Here is a 22,194-nt window from a genome sequence, read left to right on the forward strand (position 1 = left end):
TCTAATTCTAAAGATTCAAAGTCTAAAACTATAGAAAACAACCTTCTGTAGTAGGAATAAAGGTTAAAAATCAGATAGTAATGATCCTTAAATTACTTATAATGATTTAATAATAATTAATCAGACAATAAATTAATAATAAATTTAAAATAATATAAATATAATTAGTTATAATAGGTTAGTAAAATGTTAAGCACTGAAAAATTATATTTTTACTTAGTATAGAGAGAAATAAGAATAGATAAAATCAATAATAAGACAATAAATAAAATTTGGAGAAACAATAAGTTTAAAATAATCAAGGCACATTAGGGAACTTTAAGATCTGTATAGAGAACTATTATAAATACTTTATTTACCCTTTCCTTTCTGCTTCAAAGATCAACTAACTGCCAGAAACCTATTTCATTTATTTTTTAAATTCTGTTTTATATGAACCATCTAAGATCTACCTTGGTTTCCTATTTTATTTGAGCCTCTATAAAAGTACCTTTGTGGCTCTTATACCTGAGAAAGGTATAAAAGTAGTATGGACACACTAGTTTTGCTCTTTAGAAATCAAAGCATTGTCATATCAAAAAGTTCTGAAATGTTATGTTGTGTTAAATAATGAGACATGTTCACATATTCTTTCTCTCTTTCACATGAGTACACATATATGCATATCAAAGGTAGAGGAATCTATATTCCAATTTAATCTAAATACCAGTTCTCAACACAATATATCATGAGCTGTATGGCTTTAAGACTATTTAATTGCAGACAGGTTGCAATTATTCTATATAATTATGCCCAAGTTTCAATGACTCACCAGATTTATTATCACTGACAGGCCTATGAGTTACCAATGTTTCTTTTAGGCTTGGTTGAATACTGAATTAAGGTAAACTGGATCTTAAGCTATGGAGTGAGTTGGAAAACATAGGACTAGCATTCACATTTATAAATGAAAAAACATAGGGAACTCTGCAACTCTTCAGCTGTAAACAGCAGATATACAGGTAGCATGTGTTGTTTTTTTTTTCCACAGAAAAGTAAAAGCAAGTGAACAAGCAGGAACTTGCAGAGCTTTAGCTCATAATTGGCATGTAATCACTTATGTTCTCATTTCTTCATTTCTTCCATAAATCATATCAAGTTTCATAGCCAAACTAGAAATCAGGAGGGATGGAGACAGTTAGTCCACCCAAAGGTCAGCCATGAAAAGAAAGGAAAGGGGAAAAAAGGATTTTACAAGTAATAAACAAAAAAATAATAATCAAGAAACAATCTTAAAATGCCAAGCTAATTTTTCTTTCTCTGAACTTAGAGCAAACTTGCTATATTAATAAATACTTCATAAGACTAAGCTGGGGAGGTAGGGAGAGAGAAAAGTGAAAGGAATGCTTAGAAGACTATGAATTTCTCCTATTTTGCCCACCACTGCTGTATTCTGATTGCAAACAAGAAATTAAAAAATGAGAAAGTCTCAAAATGTTGCAGGTGACTAAGCAATTTAAAAAACTCACACTTAAGGGGCTGAAGAGATAGTTCAACATGGATGGTGCTTGCCTTGCACCTGGCCAACCTGGCTCAAAACTGGCATACTATATGATCTCCCAAGTAAAACAGTACAGAGAAGTAAAAGGAACTAAATGAGGTCAAATTTTTTTCACCAAATATTAAACATATTTGCAAATATCCTAGATATTTGTATCCTAGATGGTATGTATGAAGGGCACATGGGATGAAATCCAATCTAACATGGAAAACATAAGTAAACTCAATATTATAGAAGAAAGAATTACAGAGTTTAAGAACAAGAAGGATAAAGAGAAAGAGAGAGAGAGAGAGAGAAAATATGAAAGAAGAGAGTGAAGCCAGCATAAGGCAAAAGAAAATTAGTATTTGAAAAATGATAGGTTATTCTAAATTTAAAAAAAGGTAAGCATCATGTTGTCTAACTCCAAACTATAATATGGAATTGGGGAGATAGCTCAAAGGGCTATGGTGTATGTGTCACATACTCAGGGTCCAAGTTTGAGCAATGCTGCAAGTAGCACTAGAGGACCAAGAAATCTAGGCCTAAGCACTGGCACTGAATAGTCAAATTCACATAGAAATAAATCCTGCATCTGACCCCTCCTCCAACTCCTTCACAAAGATCTATTGAGATTTCCTCCACTAAAAAAATCCACAAACTGTATTGCAAAACAATAGTAATTGACAATATGATATTAGAACAAAATAGTCATTAGACCAATGGAAAAGAAGGCCCAGAAATAAACGAGTATACATCTGAATGCCTAATTTCCAAAATCACCTTGATATGAATTATTAAAATTAGAAAAACAAAATAATTGAAAAAAGTAAATGGCATCGTTCATGATCTCAGCATCAGAGATGTACTTGGAGACTTAACTCCAAGGCAATGTCAAGGAAAACAAGAGTGAGTAGATGGGATTGCAATGAATAGCATTCTTTTACAGAAAAAGAAGCTACTTTTACAGCAAAAGTGCTAGGTTACCTGACCACCTAGTCCAGGAGACCAAGATCCCCCCATGCCAAACTGGTCTTCAGGGCCAGGTTTGGCAACTGGGCTCTGGGAGGAGGGGGGAGTAGGGAAAATCCAATCCCATGCTTTTTCAAACTGGAGAGGAAGGCTGCAGCTCGACCCAGAAAATCCCACATGCCAGGATTACTGCTCCTCTTCTACTGGCATGGCTGGGAATCTGGACAGACAGCTGGCCAAAGGCCCCCAGGACTGACCAGTTAGTCCTGGAGACTGAGAGCCCCCCATGCCAAGCTGGCTTTCAAGGCCAGGTCTGGCATCTGAGCTCTGGGGGAGTGGGGAGGAGGCAAACTCCTCCCCCATTCTTTTTCATACTGGAGAGGGAGGCTGTAGCTGGACCCAGATGATCCCACATGCCAGCATTCCTGCTCCTCCCCTATGGGTATGGCTGGGAATCTGGGCAGACAGCTGGCCAATGGCCTCCTGGGCTGACCACCTAGTCTAGGAGACCAAGATCCCCCCCATGCCAAATTGGTCTTCAGGGCCAGGTTTGGCAACTGGGCTCTGGGGGGAGGGGAGGAGGGAAACTACAATCCCATGCTTTTTCAAACTGGATAGGAAGGCTGCAGCTGGACCCAGAAAATCCCACATGCCAGGATTACTGTTCCTCTTCTACTGGCATGGCTGGGAATCTGGACAAACAGCTGGCCAAAGGCCCCCAGGACTGACCAGTTAGTCCTGGAGACCGAGAGTCCCCCATGCCAAGCTGGCTTTCAAGGCCAGGTCTGGCATCTGAGCTCTGGGGGGGTGGGGTGAGGAGGAGGCAAACTCCTCCCCCATTCTTATCTTCCCCTAATTTAACCCTCTTTACCCTCAGTTCCTAACTTGGTAGGCACCAAGATTGACCTCCTGCCCCAACAGACCACCTTCCAGCTTCTCAGTGAAAGACACCCTCTGGGTCCCTGTTCTCATGCATCGGCAAAGAACTACAGCCAGCACGCTTGCTGACTCATGCTTGTTGGCCCCACTCACCCCCACCAAATCATGGACTGTTGCACGATACAGGAATCAGCCTCAGCAAAAATCCCAGCTCAAAGACACTATATGGTCTCGTAATGCAACAAAGCATTTCTCAAACTCTATTCCAAGGCCTGTGAATCAAAAAGTACCTTGGCTTTTACTCCCCACAAGAATATATCAAAAGACTTAATTGGGAGTCTTATATTGCCTATGGAAGCTCAATACCTGTATAATAATACATCTTAAGATATGTATTCCTAAATATACAAGTAGCCTCCTCCACCACTTGATTTATTCGAATACCTTTTCTTTTTAACTCAGTTTTATTTATTTGTTCTATTTTAATATATATATTTTTTCTCTATCCTTACCATTTTTGGTGCTGCTTGGTACAAAAAGCCTTGACTGGGATAAAAGCTCAGAACAAAACCAGACGACAGAAACTGTGTGTGCAGCCTGTCATCCTTACCCAGAATAGCACCAGCAACACAGTATTAAACCATACATATTTGTATGGGCACAGTAAAATAAGGGGGAACCATAGACACAGAAACAAGATCTTATCTTCTAGGTATAAGAACTCACTTTTTATAGCAGAAGGGTGCCTCCCATCCTGAACATGTGAGGAGATTGGACAGTGTTAATCCAATCCAAAACTCCAGATCCCCGATGTAGAAATGATACAGCTCTGGGCAACACCACCAGGAACTAAGCTCCATTGGAAGATTTATAACACTACTCTGGCACCAACTTGTGCCAGTTTTGATATGACAAAGAGGAAAGGAAAACTTGACCTAAGACCAGGCTGTCCTATCACATCACCTAACACTAAATGGAAATCAGAAGAGATATCGTTCTTTGAACTGTGAAAAATTAGAGCACCAACAACAGAAAACTGACTTTGACAACTGTGACTGAACAGAGCCTACCTTGGGACTAATAAGGAAAACCCTACCCTAGGCTGTAGTCCAGGACACATAAAAAACAACAACAACAACAAGATGTCTTATTGCAGAGGTTCAACTTGGACAACAGGACTGAGCAGAAACTTTGGACCCATAATATCCTAGGCTTCAGCTTAGGGACTGAACGAAAACAGGGAGCAAGTGTTACAGAAGACTGAACACCACAACAACTATAGATAGGAACCTCTAGAACCTGGAGACTCTATCCTAGACCCTGACCTATAACCTGTGCAAATACCAAGATCACTAGCTACAGTGGCTTGATTTTCTCACACACAACCGAGAGGAAACTTTCCTGGCATTACAAAAAAGCCTTTGGAAATGCCCCTCATTCATTGTCACTATGTACCATAAATGATGCAATGAAAGATTTGTAATGCACTTTGGTCACAATGAAAATTAAAAAAAAAAGTGCTAGGTTACAAAACAAAATTGTAGCTTAGCTGTTAGACAATTTATTTGCATATCATCTCCTTACAATGTCCTTATATCAAAAATTGATAAAGAACTGACACAACTCAAGGACAAGAAAAAGCAAATAATGAGATCAAAATTTGGATAAAAAGACCTTTATAAGCACTTGTCCAAAAATATACAGATGGCCAGTAGATCCATGAAGTAAAACTCCTAACCAGAGATAAGCAAACCTAAACCACAGTGATATGTCAATTGTTACATGAAAAATTGGCTACATCAAAAGATTAGAAACAGGAGAGTTGATTGATATGTAGAGAAAGGAAAGAACCCTGTAAATTGGTGCCTGTACAGAAAACAGTACATTCTAGCAATTCTTTCAAAACTAAAAATCAGAACTACCATAAAATTCCATATTCTGTCCTGAAGGTCATAAAAACAAATTAAAAAGAATGTTTTCATCTATATATTAATATAATTTATTCACTAGAGTAAATTTGAAATTGGTATACATGTATATCAATAGATTACTGAATATGCAAGTTGCAATATTCAAGAAAATAAAAATGAAGTTGTGCCTTCTGGGAGAAAAAGGGTAGAATTTAAGGTTCTTGGCTAAATGAAATACATTAGAAAGTGACAATTACTGAATAGGAGCACTTACATGTAAAGCATAAACAATTAAATCAAACCTAGGGAAAAATCAATTTATAGATTAGGTGTAAACTATGGTAGCTACTAGATGTAAAAGGGAGGTCGTAAAGGAGAATTGTGGAGATGGGTGTTTGGATGGTGGGCTGGCTTTGGAGTTTTCTGGTGTTTGGAAAAATAGTTTTTTTACATAATGGTCTTAAATTCTGAAATTCCATAATACTGTAAACTAATAAATCAATAAAACAATGATTAACCAGGTGATCTATAGTGGACATAGAAACAGAATCATTACATTAAATCCCAAATGTAATGGCACAAGTTGGTAAACATGTATAAACTAATCACCGAGTTTTAAAAGAATCTGAAATGGTATACTATTTTGGCATCAGACTAAATTTTATGCAAAAGCTATATATATATGAACATTTTAGATGATTTAACTTCAGATGTCAAAACAATGATGTGGAACTTCTCCTTCACCTGTGGAAGAAACAATTTAGTCCCACGCCAGTGTTGAAAAGTCCCTTACAGAGAGTTTATATTTCTTTTGATTCCTATTTGAAGTTAAAAAAGTCTTAAACATTAAGAAATAGGCTTTTATTATAGAGTTGAGAATGTTATAAAAACAAACTCTTTAGCACAATGATGCAGAGAGCAATATGTCACAAATATAATCCAAATTTAAGTAGTTCAAAAAGGTATCTTGAGAAGCACTATTAGCTAACAGCAGGCTTCTGAAATGCATTTTCAACACTGTCTAGATTTGACAGTTTCACCGAGGTGTTAACTATAAGCCAGGCCATATAGGAGAGATGAGACTTAAGCTTCCATAACTGAGCAAATGCCAGAGATAACAGGGTAAACTCAGAAAATCCCTTTACTTTCCTAATTGCACTTGTTCTGAAATCTGATGATTAGAGCATTGGTCATGTTCAGACTTCTGGAAATAATACAGCTGCACCATTATAATAATTCACTGAACATTTTATTTAAAACAGAACATCCATGTGGGAAATAAATATGCTTGAAGCATCATTTATTTATTTACTAAGGTTTTGATTATCATAATCAGGAAGAATACAGTGGACCTCAGCTCTTGTGAGTAGCCTTCAGAACGTAAATCTCAATGTCTATATTTTTTTAGGTTCTGAGATTCACTGCCTTTCTTGATCCACACAATCTTCTAGCCAGTTCCTCACCAATGTGATTCCACATCAATACATATTTAGAAAGCATTTGTATTTTCTTCCTTGATTATGATTTCTATTTCTCTCTCTAGCTTTAGGCCAAACTGAATGAAGCTCAAAGCGATCTTGTTGTAATTATTATTTTTCACAGTGTAATGCACAAAATTAGGGGAATTGTTAGACATAAATACATTATACTCAGTAAATTAGGAAGAAATGTTGGACTCAAGTATACTTCAGTTTAGAACCAAGGATTAACATAGATTTCATGTTTTGAAATAAATCCCTAGAGTAAAAGCACTGCAATATGAGCATGATAATAATTAGCTTGTTGCATAGAAAAAGCATTTATCTGTTCATTTGAATAGCTTAGGCATTTCACAGTTAACATTACTCATTACAATTCACTTAGCAAGTTTTAGGAACAGGGAGAATCTAAAATGATTGTCATCAAAGGAAAAAAAAAATCCACCTAGTAGGTTTAGGGCTGTAAACCTAATCAAAAGCAGTGTGGTGTAATGCTTGTTAAATCTTTCTCTCAAATAAAAGGAGTGTTTGGGAAGGAATTAACAATACTCACTTCCACGTGCTTCCTAGAATATTTGTCTTAGAGAAGTGACTGCATAGGTCAACACAAGATTTTATAATTCAGACTCCAGCTTCAGGTTTAATTAATTACTTACATTTAAACAATTAATTTTCCTTAAATTTAAACTATGCTGGCTGAGAGGAAAGTGTGTGTGTGTGTGTGTGTGTGTGAGAGAGAGAGAGAGAGAGAGAGAGAGAGAGAGAGAAGAGAGAGAGAGAGAAAGAGAGACAGAGAGACAGAGAGACAGAGACAGAGAGAGACAGAGAGACAGAGAAAGAGCAAGAATACAGTAAGAAACCTAGCACACAATTGAGCTTGGCATGACTCCTGGTACTACATATGTTCCCCCAAGTCCTACCAAGTATGGTCCCTGAGTACAGATGGTTAGTATCCATGACCACAGTCGGTGTAGTCCAAAGAATAAAAAATTTATACTAATTTTAATAAAAATTTAAGTTTCTGTCACTTCTGAGTTGCTATCCCAGATTCTGTTTCTAGAAACAGAACTTAACTGTAGCTTGGATTACCACTTTATAGCACATTAAGGTTTATCTTTCATGGGCTGAAGTTTAGGATAATATAGGACCTTAGGGATGCTCTGACTTCTCTGACTTAGTTTATGTAATGACCAAGATAAAAGAATATACCTAATAAGATTCACAGATAACACACGTGGTAGTATATTTAAAATAGCTCACCTAATATGCTCTCCAAAATTGTTGCTACTCAATAATTCTATTAAAATGAATATTATTTAAAATTTATAAGAAAAAAGATGATGATTCTTCCAAGTATTCTCATTCATATATAAACTATTAAAATAATTAGGGCTGGAGCAAAAGCACAGAGGGTGGAGATCTTGCCTTGCATACAGCCAATTCAAGTTCGATCCCTGACTTCCCATATCATCCCCTGAGCTGACCAGGAATGATTTCTGAGCTTAGATCCAGGAGTAACACCTGAGCATCACGAGGTGTGGCCCCAAAAAATAAAATTTTAAAAAAATTAAAAAATAAATAAAGCAAACTGGCAAGTACAAAAATCACCTAGTTATTAGACTAGATGAAAACTATACTGATTATCAGAGGAAACATGAAGAAGAAGGGTCCTTTGGAGATGGGAAGACATTGAAACATTGGAAGTGGAATTATGAGCTACAACATATGTTGAAAGGGCTGCAGAGATCATACAGTAGGTAGGGTGCTTATCTTGCAGGGGACTGGACTGATTCTAGTCTTGGGGAAACGTATGTAGTACCAGGAGTCATGCCAAGCTCAATTGTGTGCTAGGTTTCTTACTGTATTCTTGCTCTTTCTCTGTCTCTCTCTATCTGTCTCTCTCTCTCTCTCTCTCTCTCTCTCTCTCTCTCACACACACACACACACACACACACACTTTCCTCTCAGTCAGCGTAATTTAAATTTAAGAAAAATTAATTGTTTAAATGTAAATAATTAATTAAACCTGAAGCTGGAGTCTGAATCCTGATTCCTGGCATCCTGTATCGTCTCTCAAAATACTTCCAGGAGTGATTCCTAAGTACAGATCCAGGAGTAACCATTGACCAAGCTGAGTGTAGCCCAAAAATTAAAATAATAAAAACAATAGTGGTAATAATAACAATAACATTGAAATGTAAATATAAATCCCTAGTAATCCATAAAGCCAATGGAAAAAATATAAAAATTATAAATGTTAGCAGGAAAGTAACTTTATGAGACATAAGCAACTCATCTGTTATTTGATTCAGAACACTAAATCAAGAGGTTTTCATGGAACAAGCACAGATGGATGAATGAGGTGGCCTAGTTTAATGAAAGGAGTAGGAGAAAAATTACAGTTCCCTCCACTGTGGAGCTGCAATCTTTTTGTTTTAGCTTCTTTTTTTTATTATTTAATTTTTTGGCGGAGGGAGCCAAACCTCATGGTGAAAATGAGCTTTTCTTAGATCTGTTCTTAAAATCACCTCTGGCAGTGCTCAGGGGATCATATGCATTCAACTCTCTCTCTCTCTCTCTCTCTCTCTCTCTCTCTCTCTCTCTCTCTCTCTCTCTCTCTCTCTCTCTCTCTCTCTCTCTCTCTCTCCCCCCCCCTCTTTCTCTCTCTCTGCCCTCTTGATGAAATTAGTGCATCAGTGAGTTTCTTTGACTCGAATTTTGTGGTAGATTCTCAGAGTTGACTTTAATCAACTTTGACTTTACACTGAAAGAGCCCCTTAGCCCCGGGCGGTGGCGCTGGAGGTAAGGTGCCTGCCTTACCTGCGCTAGCCTAGGAGACGGACCGCGGTTCGATCCCCCGGTGTCCCATATGGTCCCCCAAGCCAGGAGCGACTTCTGAGCGCATAGCCAGGAGTAACCCCTGAGCGTTACCGGGTGTGGCCCAAAAACCAAAAAAAAAAAAAAAAAAAGAGCCCCTTAGCCAATTTTAATCTGAGGAAACTAGCAGGTCCTAGACAAAATTGGACTCCCTCATCCTGTATAAGGAGTTGGTGTAGAAAAATTTGTTCTAAGCGAAATCTGAACTTGGCAATTTCTCAGGGCCAAAATGACTTGATTAAAAATTGTTATAACCACAGTGACTCATAAGAATACAATCATTTATGTGTGAGTATATGTATTTATGTGTGTATATATATACAAATACCATATTTTTTGCTCTATAAGACATGCCTAGCCATAAGACACACAGTTTATAGATGCTCCTCCCCTGCACACAGGCTTCAGCTCTAGAAAGTATTTGCTCCATAAGATGCACTTTGTGGTTCTGGGGAGTGTGTCTTATGGTACAAAACTATGGTATATAATTTAGGACACAACACATCACAACATTCCTATTTTCTAGTTATGATATTAAAAATAGAACATATAATTTTATGAAAAATAGAATGAGATTAGAAGTCTACAAAAGATAGGATATGTATCTTTCTCTACTAAATTACACAAAATTATTTTTTAGATGGACACAAAAAATGTACCACATCTCTATGTATTGAAAAGAAAGTTGGTAAGCTGCTCTCTTCCTAGGTCTTGGCACATGGAAAGGTATGCCATGGTCACCCTGTCACAGAGACACTTATATTTAAGTGGAAGAATATTACCTGCAAGGAAGTTGATAGTTAGATATGAGATGAGAATTAACAAGTAGAAAAGGCTTTACAATATGTAACTTAGTACTAAATTTCCTGTCTTAATTAACTGTTAGGGTAAAGGCTTTCTTTAACATATATATGTAGATATATATGATAGTGTGCTTATATACACAGCTATTCCTCTTTAGTGTGCTAAAAGGTATTTATTCATTGGTAGTAAAAATCTAAGTAATGTAGAATTGTGGTTAAATTTATAAACTCTAAAACCAATTATTAAGAAACTTTGACTATAGTTAAAACAAAAATTAGTGTGCAGTATGGTCTTAAGGATTTTTATGAATCTATCCTGAAATGTTACACTGAAATCTTAAAATGTGTTGGTAGTCAGAACCAAATACTCATCTTATGGAAGTTGTCCTCTTAAGCCAACAGTATTCAGTCTTTCCCCAAACACTAATAAATGATTTGGATCTTACTCTTCCTTGCATTTCTAAAAGCTGGCACAGTTCTCTTTATATTATAGGCTATCAAAAAAAAAGTTAAATGGATTAAATTAGGAGTGCTTGTACTATTGGGACATGAACTATTAGGTTATAATAATCTTTACCCAGAAGAACCCACTAATCTTTGTTTTAACTATAGACAAAGATTCTGAAGATACTGGGGCTGGAGTGGTGGCACAAGTGGTAAGGCATCTGCCTTGCACATGCTAGCCTAGGACGGACCTCAGTTCCATCCCCCAGTGTCCAATATGGTCCCCCAAGCCAGGAGCAATTTCTGAGCACATAGCATCACCAGTGTGGCCCAAAATCAAAACAAAGAAAAAAATAGAAGATACTTAAGTACTGTAAATAAAGTCATTAATTAAAATGGAATTTTGAGCAGTGCTAGCTAACTGCCTCTTGTAAAGGCCTGCTAATCTTAAATTGGAATAGGTGAGCTTAGGTAGGTTGAGAATAAATGGGAATAAATGAGAATTAAATGAGAATAAATGGGAATTAAATGAAAATAGATTGAGCTTCCTATGAAAAGGCAGGAGAGTAAGGTAAAAACATCTGTCCTATTTTGAACATTTTGAGATTTCTGACTATAGAGCTATTCACTATAAGACCTAGATGAAACTCAATTACTCTTTTGTTTTGTTTTTGAAAAAAATGTTCCAGATAGAAGCTACAAGTAGAACAAAGCTGCTAAGGCAGGATGGAGCTTGTCATTTGCATTTAGTTTCCAGGAACTCTTGAGAGAGAAAAGCAGAGTCACAGCAGAAGACAAATGTTCCTCAGAGGGCAATTAACACATCCTCAAAGATACCTTTTAGACATCGTCCAACTGACCTAACCCTACTTGGCTCAATATTTCTCTTCTTATTACCTATTGTATCTTCTTTACTTCTCTTCACTTGCATTTGTTGAGGTGATGGTGTTTCATTGTTGTTTTTTTCTCGTTACTTGATCATTAGTCCCTTTATAAAGATGGGATCTTTGTCTATCTTAGTCATTTCAGAGACTATGAGAATAGGGCCTGATTCTATCAGGGTTGTGTAATAAAGATTGAAGGGGAAAAGTCAAAAAATAAGTGTGGTTAGAGAGATAAGTTGAGAATCAATCATCAAGACTTTAGACTCCCATAAATATAGTTGGGAATTTAATAAAAAACAAATGAAAAGTTTAAAGCAAAGGAGAGTCAGTAAAATATAAATTTTAAAAGTCACACACTTTTAAATTAAAATCAATTATAATTCATTTTAGAGATGATTTTGTATGTTTTAGGTGTGATTCTATCTCCAATATCATATAGCCTTCAAGTACATTTGGAGCAGTCTCCAAGCATTGGTTCTGAAATAGGCCCAAACACCACCAGGTGTATAACTCTCTCAAAAAAGGTCCCTGATTGCATCAAAGACAAGTTTGAAGAACTAAGAAAGACAGCATTGTATTTTAGGTCAATATATTGGAGGGCACAGAAAGTGATCAGAAGTTTAAGAATGCATAAAAGTAAAATTAACTGGTTTATTTAAAAGAAACATTAGGGAACTTCTAGATTTTGGAGAAAAATAAAACAACACAGAGAAACCTTTCAATGGGAAGAAAGAGAGAACTGTATATACTTGGGGATATTTGCTTGTCCACTTGGGGAAATTTCACTAAGGCATACTGGGAAGAGATTCATAGTTCCTTTTTCTTTTTTTTTTTTCTTTTTTTTTTAGCAAGATTAAGCTTGAGATACTTGAGATATCCAAAAGTTACTGTCAAATAAGAAAGGGGGGTCAAGGCATTAAATAGAGATGTATAGGGATCTACACAGCACAGATGATAAATATTCTATGATAATAGGTTGACAGGTGAGAAGCGAAGTGAAAGAATATAAGATGACTAAAGATCCTAAAGAGCTCAGAAGAGGATAGATGGGTAAAACCAAGTAGGGTAGAGCAGAGGAAAGTAAATTAGAAAAACATAGGTTCCAGAAACCCAGGACAACGAAGATTCAAGAAAGGAGGAAATACTATAATTCTTTGATGTTTTTCAAGGCAAAGGCCCTTCTGCCAATGGACTTGATTAGGTAGTTCAGAAGGACAGAACACATTGCAATTTGACTCTCCAAATGATGACAAAAAGCAAGATGATGAGTCGTGTGAATCAAATGGGCATATGTAACATGTCAATAGTTGGTAACACTATGTTAAAGTTACAATATTTGGTTTTTTATTGCTGTTTGTTTATGGTTTTGGCTTGGGGCAGAGCATCTCCAGTGATGATCAGGAGTCACCTCTGCCAGTCTCAAGAGCCAGGGCTGAAGCCAAGAAAAACACCTTAACACATGGACTATCTCTTTGGCCCTTCAAAGGTTATTTCTTTCTTAAGTTTAGTTTAGTTTAGTTTAGTTTTTGTGCCACACCCAGTGACTCTCCGGGGTTACTCTTGATTATGCCCTCAGAAATTGCTCCTGGATTGAGGGTCCATATAGGAAGTTGGGGGATCGAACTGTGGTCCTAGGTTAGCACATGCAAGGCAAATGCCCTACCACTTGCACCTTACAATGGTTATTTTCTGTTTCCAAATTACTAGCTCTAGATATTTTTCAATTTTCCCAGTTCTCTTTTCGCTGAAAAGACTAACAGTTGAACTTGATCAAGGTGGTTGAAGAGGAGGATAAGGTACATTTAAGGATAATGATAAGAAGGTATGAATAAGGATAGTAATAAGGATAATGTCCAATATTTGGAAGCTACACTTAATGAGCAAATTCTGGCAGCCACAAATGCTACTCGCATGTATCTGTTGTCATGGAAAAGATTCATGGGATTAATTTGGAAGTTAAACTTTTGATCTAATCACTTCGATTTACTTCATTATAGATTCAGAATGTATACGTGTTGCATGAGTCAAATTTTTCCAGGAATGTTTTGTAGCTTGAGACAGCTCCTTTGAAAGTCTTGTTATGCCTAGTCTGTGTGCATTTTTTGAGCAGCTTAGAAATTTCTGGCATGATTGTAGAACAGATGATATTAATGGGTAGGCCTTGAAAGAGAGAGGTACTTGCAAAACACTGGCATACAATGAGGCACAATGGAGATTATTCTGCTCAATGGATATTACTCTGGTTAACAGAAATCACTTTGCAACTCAAGAGACAAGGCAAAGAGCTTCTCTCTTGGCATTATATATTCAGTATGTAAATATGTAATATATATATGTATATATATATATATATATATATATGCAAACACCTTTTGAGAGCAGCAGGGGGTGATTTTTTTTAAAAGTAAGTGAGGGAGATGGAGGGCATCGGTGGTGGGAATGTTGCACTGGTGAAGGGAATGTTCTTTTCTATAACTAAAACCTAACCATAAACATGTTGTAATCATGGTGCTTAAATAAAGATAAATTTAAAAAAATAAAAAAGACAAGAAAATGACTCCAAACCAAAGTATGAGCAGCATAAATTCATTTATGCATCATGAAATTAATCTTTACGTGATTCATCAGGTAAGATTTACTGTTCCCTAGATTTTAACATTTTGCACTTTGTTTTATCACTCCATTCATTTCACAAATATGTACATATGTGCCAATCATTATTAGAGTGGTGAATAAGAACTTCCATCTGCCCTTAAAAAAGTTTACAGTCAAAACAAATAAAACAAGAAATAAGGAATAATAACACAACATGTTTGGATAAATTCAAGTGCCATGGAATTCTGAGCCATACTTGGGTAAAATTTACCCTGAAACTTAAGGAACCTACTAGAAAGATTTGAGAGAAATTTTTCCTTACTTTATTTACTGTTCTTTCAACTGAAACATTCCCCTGAGTAGTGACCCACTTTTTTAAACCACAATCTAAATTTGAGTCGAATTTCTGTGGACTTAACATAGACATAACCAGCTCTGCTAAATATTATGAATAAAATAAAGAAAAACATACTGCATAATAACAACATTCTCTGGTTGGGTTACAGGTAGAGTGATGGAGTGGGCTAGTAATGAATTTTCATAGGAAGTAAACCATGAAAAAATGGCCTAGTCACCAGTCCAGAAGTAGATGAAGACCAGATGTCTTTGAAGTGCAAATACTGACTTCTGTAGTGATGGAGATGAGGCACTACCTAAAGGTCAACCCCGTCAGAAAAGGAGAGCTTCAAGAGAATCTAAAAGTCCAGAGGAGAATAAAGCCATCAAAAATCCCCATTGGCCTTCCTCTTGATAATATCCTATCAAGAGACTCACATTCCAGTGAGGCTTGTTTGGGAAAAACCCTCCTCTACAACTGGAAATGTAGGAGGGTTTATCCTCTTTCTTGACTATTTACCCTTGCATCCGAATCTGATAAGTGTAGTTTCCATCTGTTCCTATAAGGCACTTTCTCTGCTATTTTTTGTTTGTTTTTATATCTTTTCTTTTTTTAATTTTTAAATCTTTATTTAAATACCTTGATTATAAATATGATTGTAGTTGGATTTCAGTCATGTAAAGAACACCCCCCCTTCACCAGTGCAATATTCCCATTACCAATTTCCCAAATGTCTCTCCTCCCCACCCTACCCCTTCCTGTGCTCTAGACATTCTTTCTACTTCCCTCATTCATTCACATTGTTTTGTTAGTTTTCAGTGTAATTATTTCTCTAACTGCACTCATCACTCTTGTGGTGAGTTTTATGTCGTGAGCTGGACCTTTTAGTCCTCCTCTCTTCTGTCTCTGCAAATTATTGCAAAAGTGTCTTTTCTTTTTCTTAAAACCCATAGATGAGTGAGACTATTCTGTGTCTATATCCCTCCCTCTGGCTTATTTCACTCAGCATAATATATTCCATGTACATCACACTTTCTCTGTTTTGCATTCAGTCCGCTTGCTCCTCAACTTGTCTTGTGCATTCTCAGTCCATATTCTCTGTCTCTGTCTCCCACTTCCTCCTCCTTTCTGTCACTTCACTCTTGTTTTCCTCTTTTTGTTTTTTCCCTCCTTCCTTTCTTTCGCCCCATTCCTCCCTTTTTTTTCTTTCTCCCCCGCCCTCCAAATTGTTAAGAGAGAACATATCATTCAGGGAAAAGAACATACAGATTGGCAGAGAGGAGGAACCTGAGAAAGAAAAAGGGAAAGAAAGAAAAATAATTCAAAAGCTGGGAACTTGGGACTCCTCACAGCATATCTATAAGTATAGACTTAGTTGAAAACAAGAGTTCAATGAAACTAATGAAACAAAAGTTCGACAAGATTTTTTTACATCTCAATGTTGCATAGTACTTTTTCAGTAATATGTTAAAATTACATTTTGTTTCTTTTTTTTTTCTTATATGTTTGGGTTACTGCCCAATTTGAAAATAATAGAAAAAGGACACATTTTAATTTCTAGTGTATTTATAAAACTTGGAGAATTCATTTCTGAGAAATTTTAAGTGGGCAAAAAATATGGTGTCAGTCCATTTTCTGTCAAACTGGCATATGCATGATGTTGTAATTTGGATAAGATATCTGTTTTATTTCTAATGAAAGTCAGTCTGAGTCAACTGGCTCAATCTCTCCTTTTCTCTTTCATCTAGGTTTCTTATGTCAAAGCTATTGACATTTGGATGGCCGTCTGCCTCCTTTTTGTGTTTTCAGCACTTCTCGAATATGCAGCTGTAAATTTTGTCTCAAGACAACATAAAGAACTTCTGAGATTTCGACGGAAGAGAAAGAATAAAGTAAGTAAGCAATTAAACACATTTCCCTAGAAAGTTAATTTGTTGCTTCAGGCTCAAGATAAAATGAAGACTAGGTACTATATGATACGAGAGTCCTTTGAATTTTTTTTATCCAATTGTAGTTTAAATATGTTTTTGGATGAAACCATCTATCTACACTTTACACTTCTTACGTTATGGCCTGAGATTTTTATCAACTTTTTTTCCAATTGCTTCCTGAAAGGATGCTATTGTCTTGACTGCAATAAACCCAATATATCACTGCTTACTTGAAATTTCAGAGCATTTTAATTATTTTAATCTACATCAATCCTCAAAGGTAACTAGGAAAGTTGTGCGTTAGGGGAGCACATATTTTTGTTTTCATAAAACTTTACATATTTAAAAAAACTTTACATATTTATTGACACTAATTTTAAAATACATTAGCATTCATGGAAAACTAGGTGTCCCCTTTTGTAACATAATTTCATGTTTAGACAGTTCTTCTTAACCCCCATGAGAAACACAATGGGAGGATGTTTGTCCTCATTCTTCCTGGGAGAAATTTTGTTAAGAACATAATAGGGTGATCATTGGAAGTTGTTGAACTTGAATATACAGTATAAGGTTATACCTCTTTATTGAGTTGTAATATTATTTATTTTTACTTTTTGTTATGAGAGAATTTCTATTTTCCAGAAATAATTTATTAATATAAATATAAGTGTGCCATTGCTATAAATCTTAAAACAGTAGTCTGGTATAGTGTGTACTTTTAAGAATTTATATTGGATTTTATTTCTTTTAAAGATCCCTTATGGTTTCTGAGTAAATTATCCCAATTTATAATATTCATAAAGAATTTTTAAAGTGATAAGCCACCATAACAAAATAAATTAAGCCTATTTACTAATACATATACTCTAAAGCTCCAACTTACTCAGTTACATCTAGTTGACTGATTACCAGTCAAAATTATCATCTGCTAATAACCAATCTGCTAATTACAAAATTCACTGGTGCATGGGAGGAATATTAGCTTCCTGACATATCAGGCAATGCATTAAACCAAAAACAATACTAGAGCTTGCACTTAATTTTTATGAGAATCAAAGCATATTTCAGACATTAGGTTCTGCATAGAAAAATTAACTTTAACTCTTTCATGCCACCTGACTCACCTCACTTGGTTCTATTTTCTATACTTTTTATTCTTCCTTAATCTCCCCTTCACTGCTTCTTTCTCTCTTTCTACTGAATCTATGTTCCCCTTATCTGTCCTAAACCTAACACTGGCTGAAATCCTCTCCTCAGTTAAATACTCTGCTTTATTGACTTCAAGTTCTTTTCCTTTTTACCTGTTTGTGCTAATAAAGACTATTTTTTCTTTTCAATATCAATCATCAAAAGTAAGATTATAATTCTGTCTCTGATTGAAGTTTTTGTTTCTTCCCTTATTTTTATCTTGTTTTCCTTTCTACACATTTTAGTAGTACACACATTGTGCTCTAACCTTGGAAATGAGAATATTCTGGCAATGTCAAATAAAGCCTAGATTTTAGACAATTGTTTTTTAGAGATCACATATTAAAATTGATAATGCAAACTGTGTATTAAATGTTCAGTTCTGGTTTCTCCTTTTTCAAAATGGTATTCTTCTCTAGTAATTTTAATCAAATATAGTAATATAAGGGTAAAATTTGGGATGAATATTTTTTCTTTAGCTTATGGAAAGACAAAGAATAGTTTTCTTGGTAATAAGTGCTCTAGGATAATACATAACTGCAAGAACTTTATATTCTTTATTAATTCCCACTTGCATTACTCAGGAATATTATATTGTAATTAAGATTTAAGTATAGGAAAAATCCTACTTTTTAATTTAAACTTTGGATACCTTGCATATGTAAAAAGACTATTAATTGATTCATATTTTTGTTGAAATGATATGTACATTAAAAACCTATTGTGCGTTTATATTTTATCATAAATGATTTGATTCTCTGGTTTCTCAATACATCTTGGTTCACATTACTTCCCACAGACGGAAGCTTTTGCATTGGAGAAGTTTTACCGTTTCTCAGACACGGTAAATGTGCTTTCTTAACTCTAAATAGAGGAATGTGGTCATCAGTAAAAAAGCAGACAGCATATTCTGCACCCAGGCAGTGTTTGGTGGGGAAACAGTTCTTTGTATATTTGAAGCCAAGCCACACTAATCTCTCTTTAGCTCAGAAGGAAAACAGTTTTTCTAAACCACTTTATGATTTTTTTTTACAATATGTTAAGGAGAAACATTGCATATACCTTACCCTGATTTCCATATAAGAATTAATTCTATGTTTTGACAACATTAGTTTGTAAATAGATTGAAAATATGTTTATGTAAACAGGTTCGCAAAAATAGTTGCCAGAAAATAGACCTAAACTCAAAGCAAAAATAAATGCTTTTGTATAATGTATGTTCCTTTCAGATCAACCTTTAATATCTGTTGAGATTATTGATAGGAAGTGAATGACTCTGCTTTTTAGAGGTGACCTTCATAGAAATATGTGGTTGAAAGTGATCACTAAAGTCAAGTCCTGGCTTAATGCTCAAATACTTAGAAATATCTAGAAGAAAATCTAGTAAAGATTTGACTAGGAGGTATTTCAATCAATTTATTAGGGATTTCCAAGTTACCCCAACTGATGGAATAAAACTTTCTTGGGTAATGTTTATTTAAAAGTCTTTTTCTAGATAACCCAAAATGCTACAGTATATTTTTTGCATGCCAGAGCCTTGGATCCAATCGCTGCCACTGTATGATTCTGAAGCAACCCCCAAACGCAGGGCTGAGTACAAGGCACCATGAAGTATAGCTCCTAAGTCAGTAATACCTCCCCATGCTATTCTACATCAGAACTTGGTAAAGAACAGACCAATGGTCCAGGGAAATGACTCCATGTATCTTTACAATTTTATATGCTAGAAGCTTAAATTTGATTCCCGGCACTATTTTATCCCTTGAGCACTTCTGAGACAGAGCCCCCAGTAGAGACTCAGGTATTAGACTCCAAAAACTCAAGGGTCTGGAAAGGATATGGCCCACCAAAACAAAGTGAAAAACATGCATAAACAGCTTCCTGTTTAAATAGGCAAGAGACATGTAGGGTGTATATTGAAGCAATCTAAATTGTAGAACATATCTAAGTCTTATATTATTTTAAATATTTACTAAGTGATCTTATACTATATAAACACTCAATTATTTGTCTTTGCAAATAAAATAACACATTTTCCCAACATAGCCATTTCTTCACTTTAATCCCTGAGTAAAATTGATTTCAATTATTCCAATTCACTTACCTTGATTACCATCAAGTGTCTATTTAAAATACCTAGTCACATTGAATTTACATGATCACATAGAATAGTTTCTCTAAATATGCATTCAGAATTGCATTAACCTAAGTAGTTTATGTTTATAAAAACTTAAGAAGGAGATACATATTTTAAAAAGCATTACAGGTTTGGAGAGCAATGTTGTAGCAGCTAGGGATTTGACAGCCTAGGTTTGATCCCTGGACTAATTACTGAGTGCAGAGCCAGGAGTAAGCCCTGAGCTTTGCTGGGTGTGTCCCCAAAAATAAAACAAAACAAAAAAGCAAGGCAAAAAGAACTCTACTGAGAAATCAGTTTTATCTCTGCCATAGTTTTAGTAGTATACTTAGTTGTGTAAAAAGAAAGAATATGTGATACAAATATATTGATTAGAAATGCAAACATTCATCTATTTTTTATAATTTTCTAATTCGGATACACTTTTGCATTGATCATTTTAATACTTAGAGAATAATTTTTTTCTCACTATAGTAACCTCACCTCACACAGATGTAGAAATTATTTATAGAAAAATTTAGATTTGATTCAAGATGGCAGAGACATTGTGGCAATCTTTGGTACCTTATTTATTCTTCTCTTAAGGTGCCATTAGGTTTGGACCACGGTGAATGAATACAAATTTGCTCCATGTGCAGGTTTCCCCACCTCACACTGCCCTAGCCTGCTGTGTGCCGATTCCCTTCTGCAACATAGATGCTTCTCCCCAATGCTGTGTATGTGTGGGTGTGTGCATGATATGAAAGATTTGAGTTACAAATTGCTCTTCCAATGTATATCATTCATTCTGTCTCGAAGAATTAGAAATATGTGCAAAAATAGTTTTGAATAGATGGAACATGTAGAGAGATATGGATGATATGAGATTGCTTCAATGCATTTTCATGTGGCTTCTTGAGCGTGGCAATCATCAGTGGTTTGCTGAAGAAAAAATATACAATATCTAACTACCTCTACCCACATCTTCCTGTTTATTATTGTATATTCATTATTCTTTACCAATAGAAATGAAATAAGAATGGATCATTAGTTCTAAGTGAAGAATTAATGTTCAAATTTTTATTTTGTTGAGCATGATGGTTATCTTTTTAAGATACTATCGATTGCATTGTCAGTGATCTGTACAATAATATGATAATTTTACTTTATGTAATTATATGCTGTCCAACTTCAAAAAACAAAGTCAAGATAACCTCTATGAAAAGAAAATAATAATTTTTCTGCCCTGTTTCTTTTTTATTTCTCTGGTCTTGTATAAATAAACATATTGTGATTTTGGTCAACATGACCAGGCTCCTTAGTTGAAAACAATGTGGCACCCACCTACACTAAATTATTTAGTGATATTTCTCTTTTCTGACAATTTATATAATGGAGTAGAATATTAAAATAGGTAGATATTTCCTACACATTTCTTTGATAAATACATAAATATGTTTTTAATAATTTTATATTAAATTCAATTTGATTATTTCTGATCTACAGAGATAGAAAATTGTATTCTCTTAAATAAAACAAAAATAGTATGATTTATTTTCTATAGACTTGTAAGGTTAAATACAGTGATTCCTAAAAAGTGTTACCCCATCTGTGTTTAGAAAAAGAAATAATCAAGAGTATTATGAACTCTACTTACTCTAATTTCACATGTATTTTGAAACTTCCTTCTCAAATTAACCAAACAGATGTACTTAATGACTTTTACATATGGTGTCTGTTGTAATGAATTTTATGTCACATCATAATTAAGAATTTACATGGAAAGGTCTGAGCATATTGTGCTAGAAATAGATATATTTTAAAATATATTTTATTAAACTCACCTAATTGCATCAAATATACGTATACTTTCATAATATTTTATCTACAGCACTTATAAATCAAGCTTATATTTTACCATTCTGCAATTTTCAGAACATTCACGAATCTAAATTTGAATTTCCAAACATAACATGGTTTATTCATAGTAAATTCATATGTATGTAATACATTTATAAAAATTCAAAGTACACCTGGCAACTATAGCTCAAATTTTATATTGAAAATTGAACACAACTGCATTCATTTTAAGCTTTTTATTTTAAATGGTAAAAATTTAAATGGATTATTAAAGTCGTTTTAATTTATAAAATTATTTTAAATTTTATCTTGACTCAGAAATCTCTAAGTGATGATACATCATTTCACAACAAAATTAAACTGTTGTTATGGTATTAGATCCCCCTAAATTTACACACTTT

The 22,194-nt window shown here is 34.9% G+C and overlaps 1 protein-coding gene and 1 pseudogene across 1 annotated transcript in view; one reads left to right on the forward strand and one right to left on the reverse strand.

Annotated features, from left to right (window-relative positions):
- The window catches only part of LOC126005982 (prefoldin subunit 3-like), a 1,144,584-nt pseudogene that overhangs the window by 817,960 nt on the left and 304,430 nt on the right, over positions 1-22,194 (reverse strand).
- Positions 1-22,194, forward strand: part of GLRA3 (glycine receptor alpha 3) — a 559,340-nt gene that overhangs the window by 525,751 nt on the left and 11,395 nt on the right. Inside the window, exons 7-8 of the mRNA XM_049771299.1 lie at positions 16,447-16,590; positions 18,617-18,661. Of these exons, the coding sequence (XP_049627256.1) occupies positions 16,447-16,590; positions 18,617-18,661 (189 nt within the window). The remainder of the gene's footprint in view (positions 1-16,446; positions 16,591-18,616; positions 18,662-22,194) is intronic.

The sequence above is a fragment of the Suncus etruscus genome, chromosome 4 (assembly GCF_024139225.1).
Source record: "Suncus etruscus isolate mSunEtr1 chromosome 4, mSunEtr1.pri.cur, whole genome shotgun sequence".
NCBI lineage: Eukaryota > Metazoa > Chordata > Mammalia > Eulipotyphla > Soricidae > Suncus > Suncus etruscus.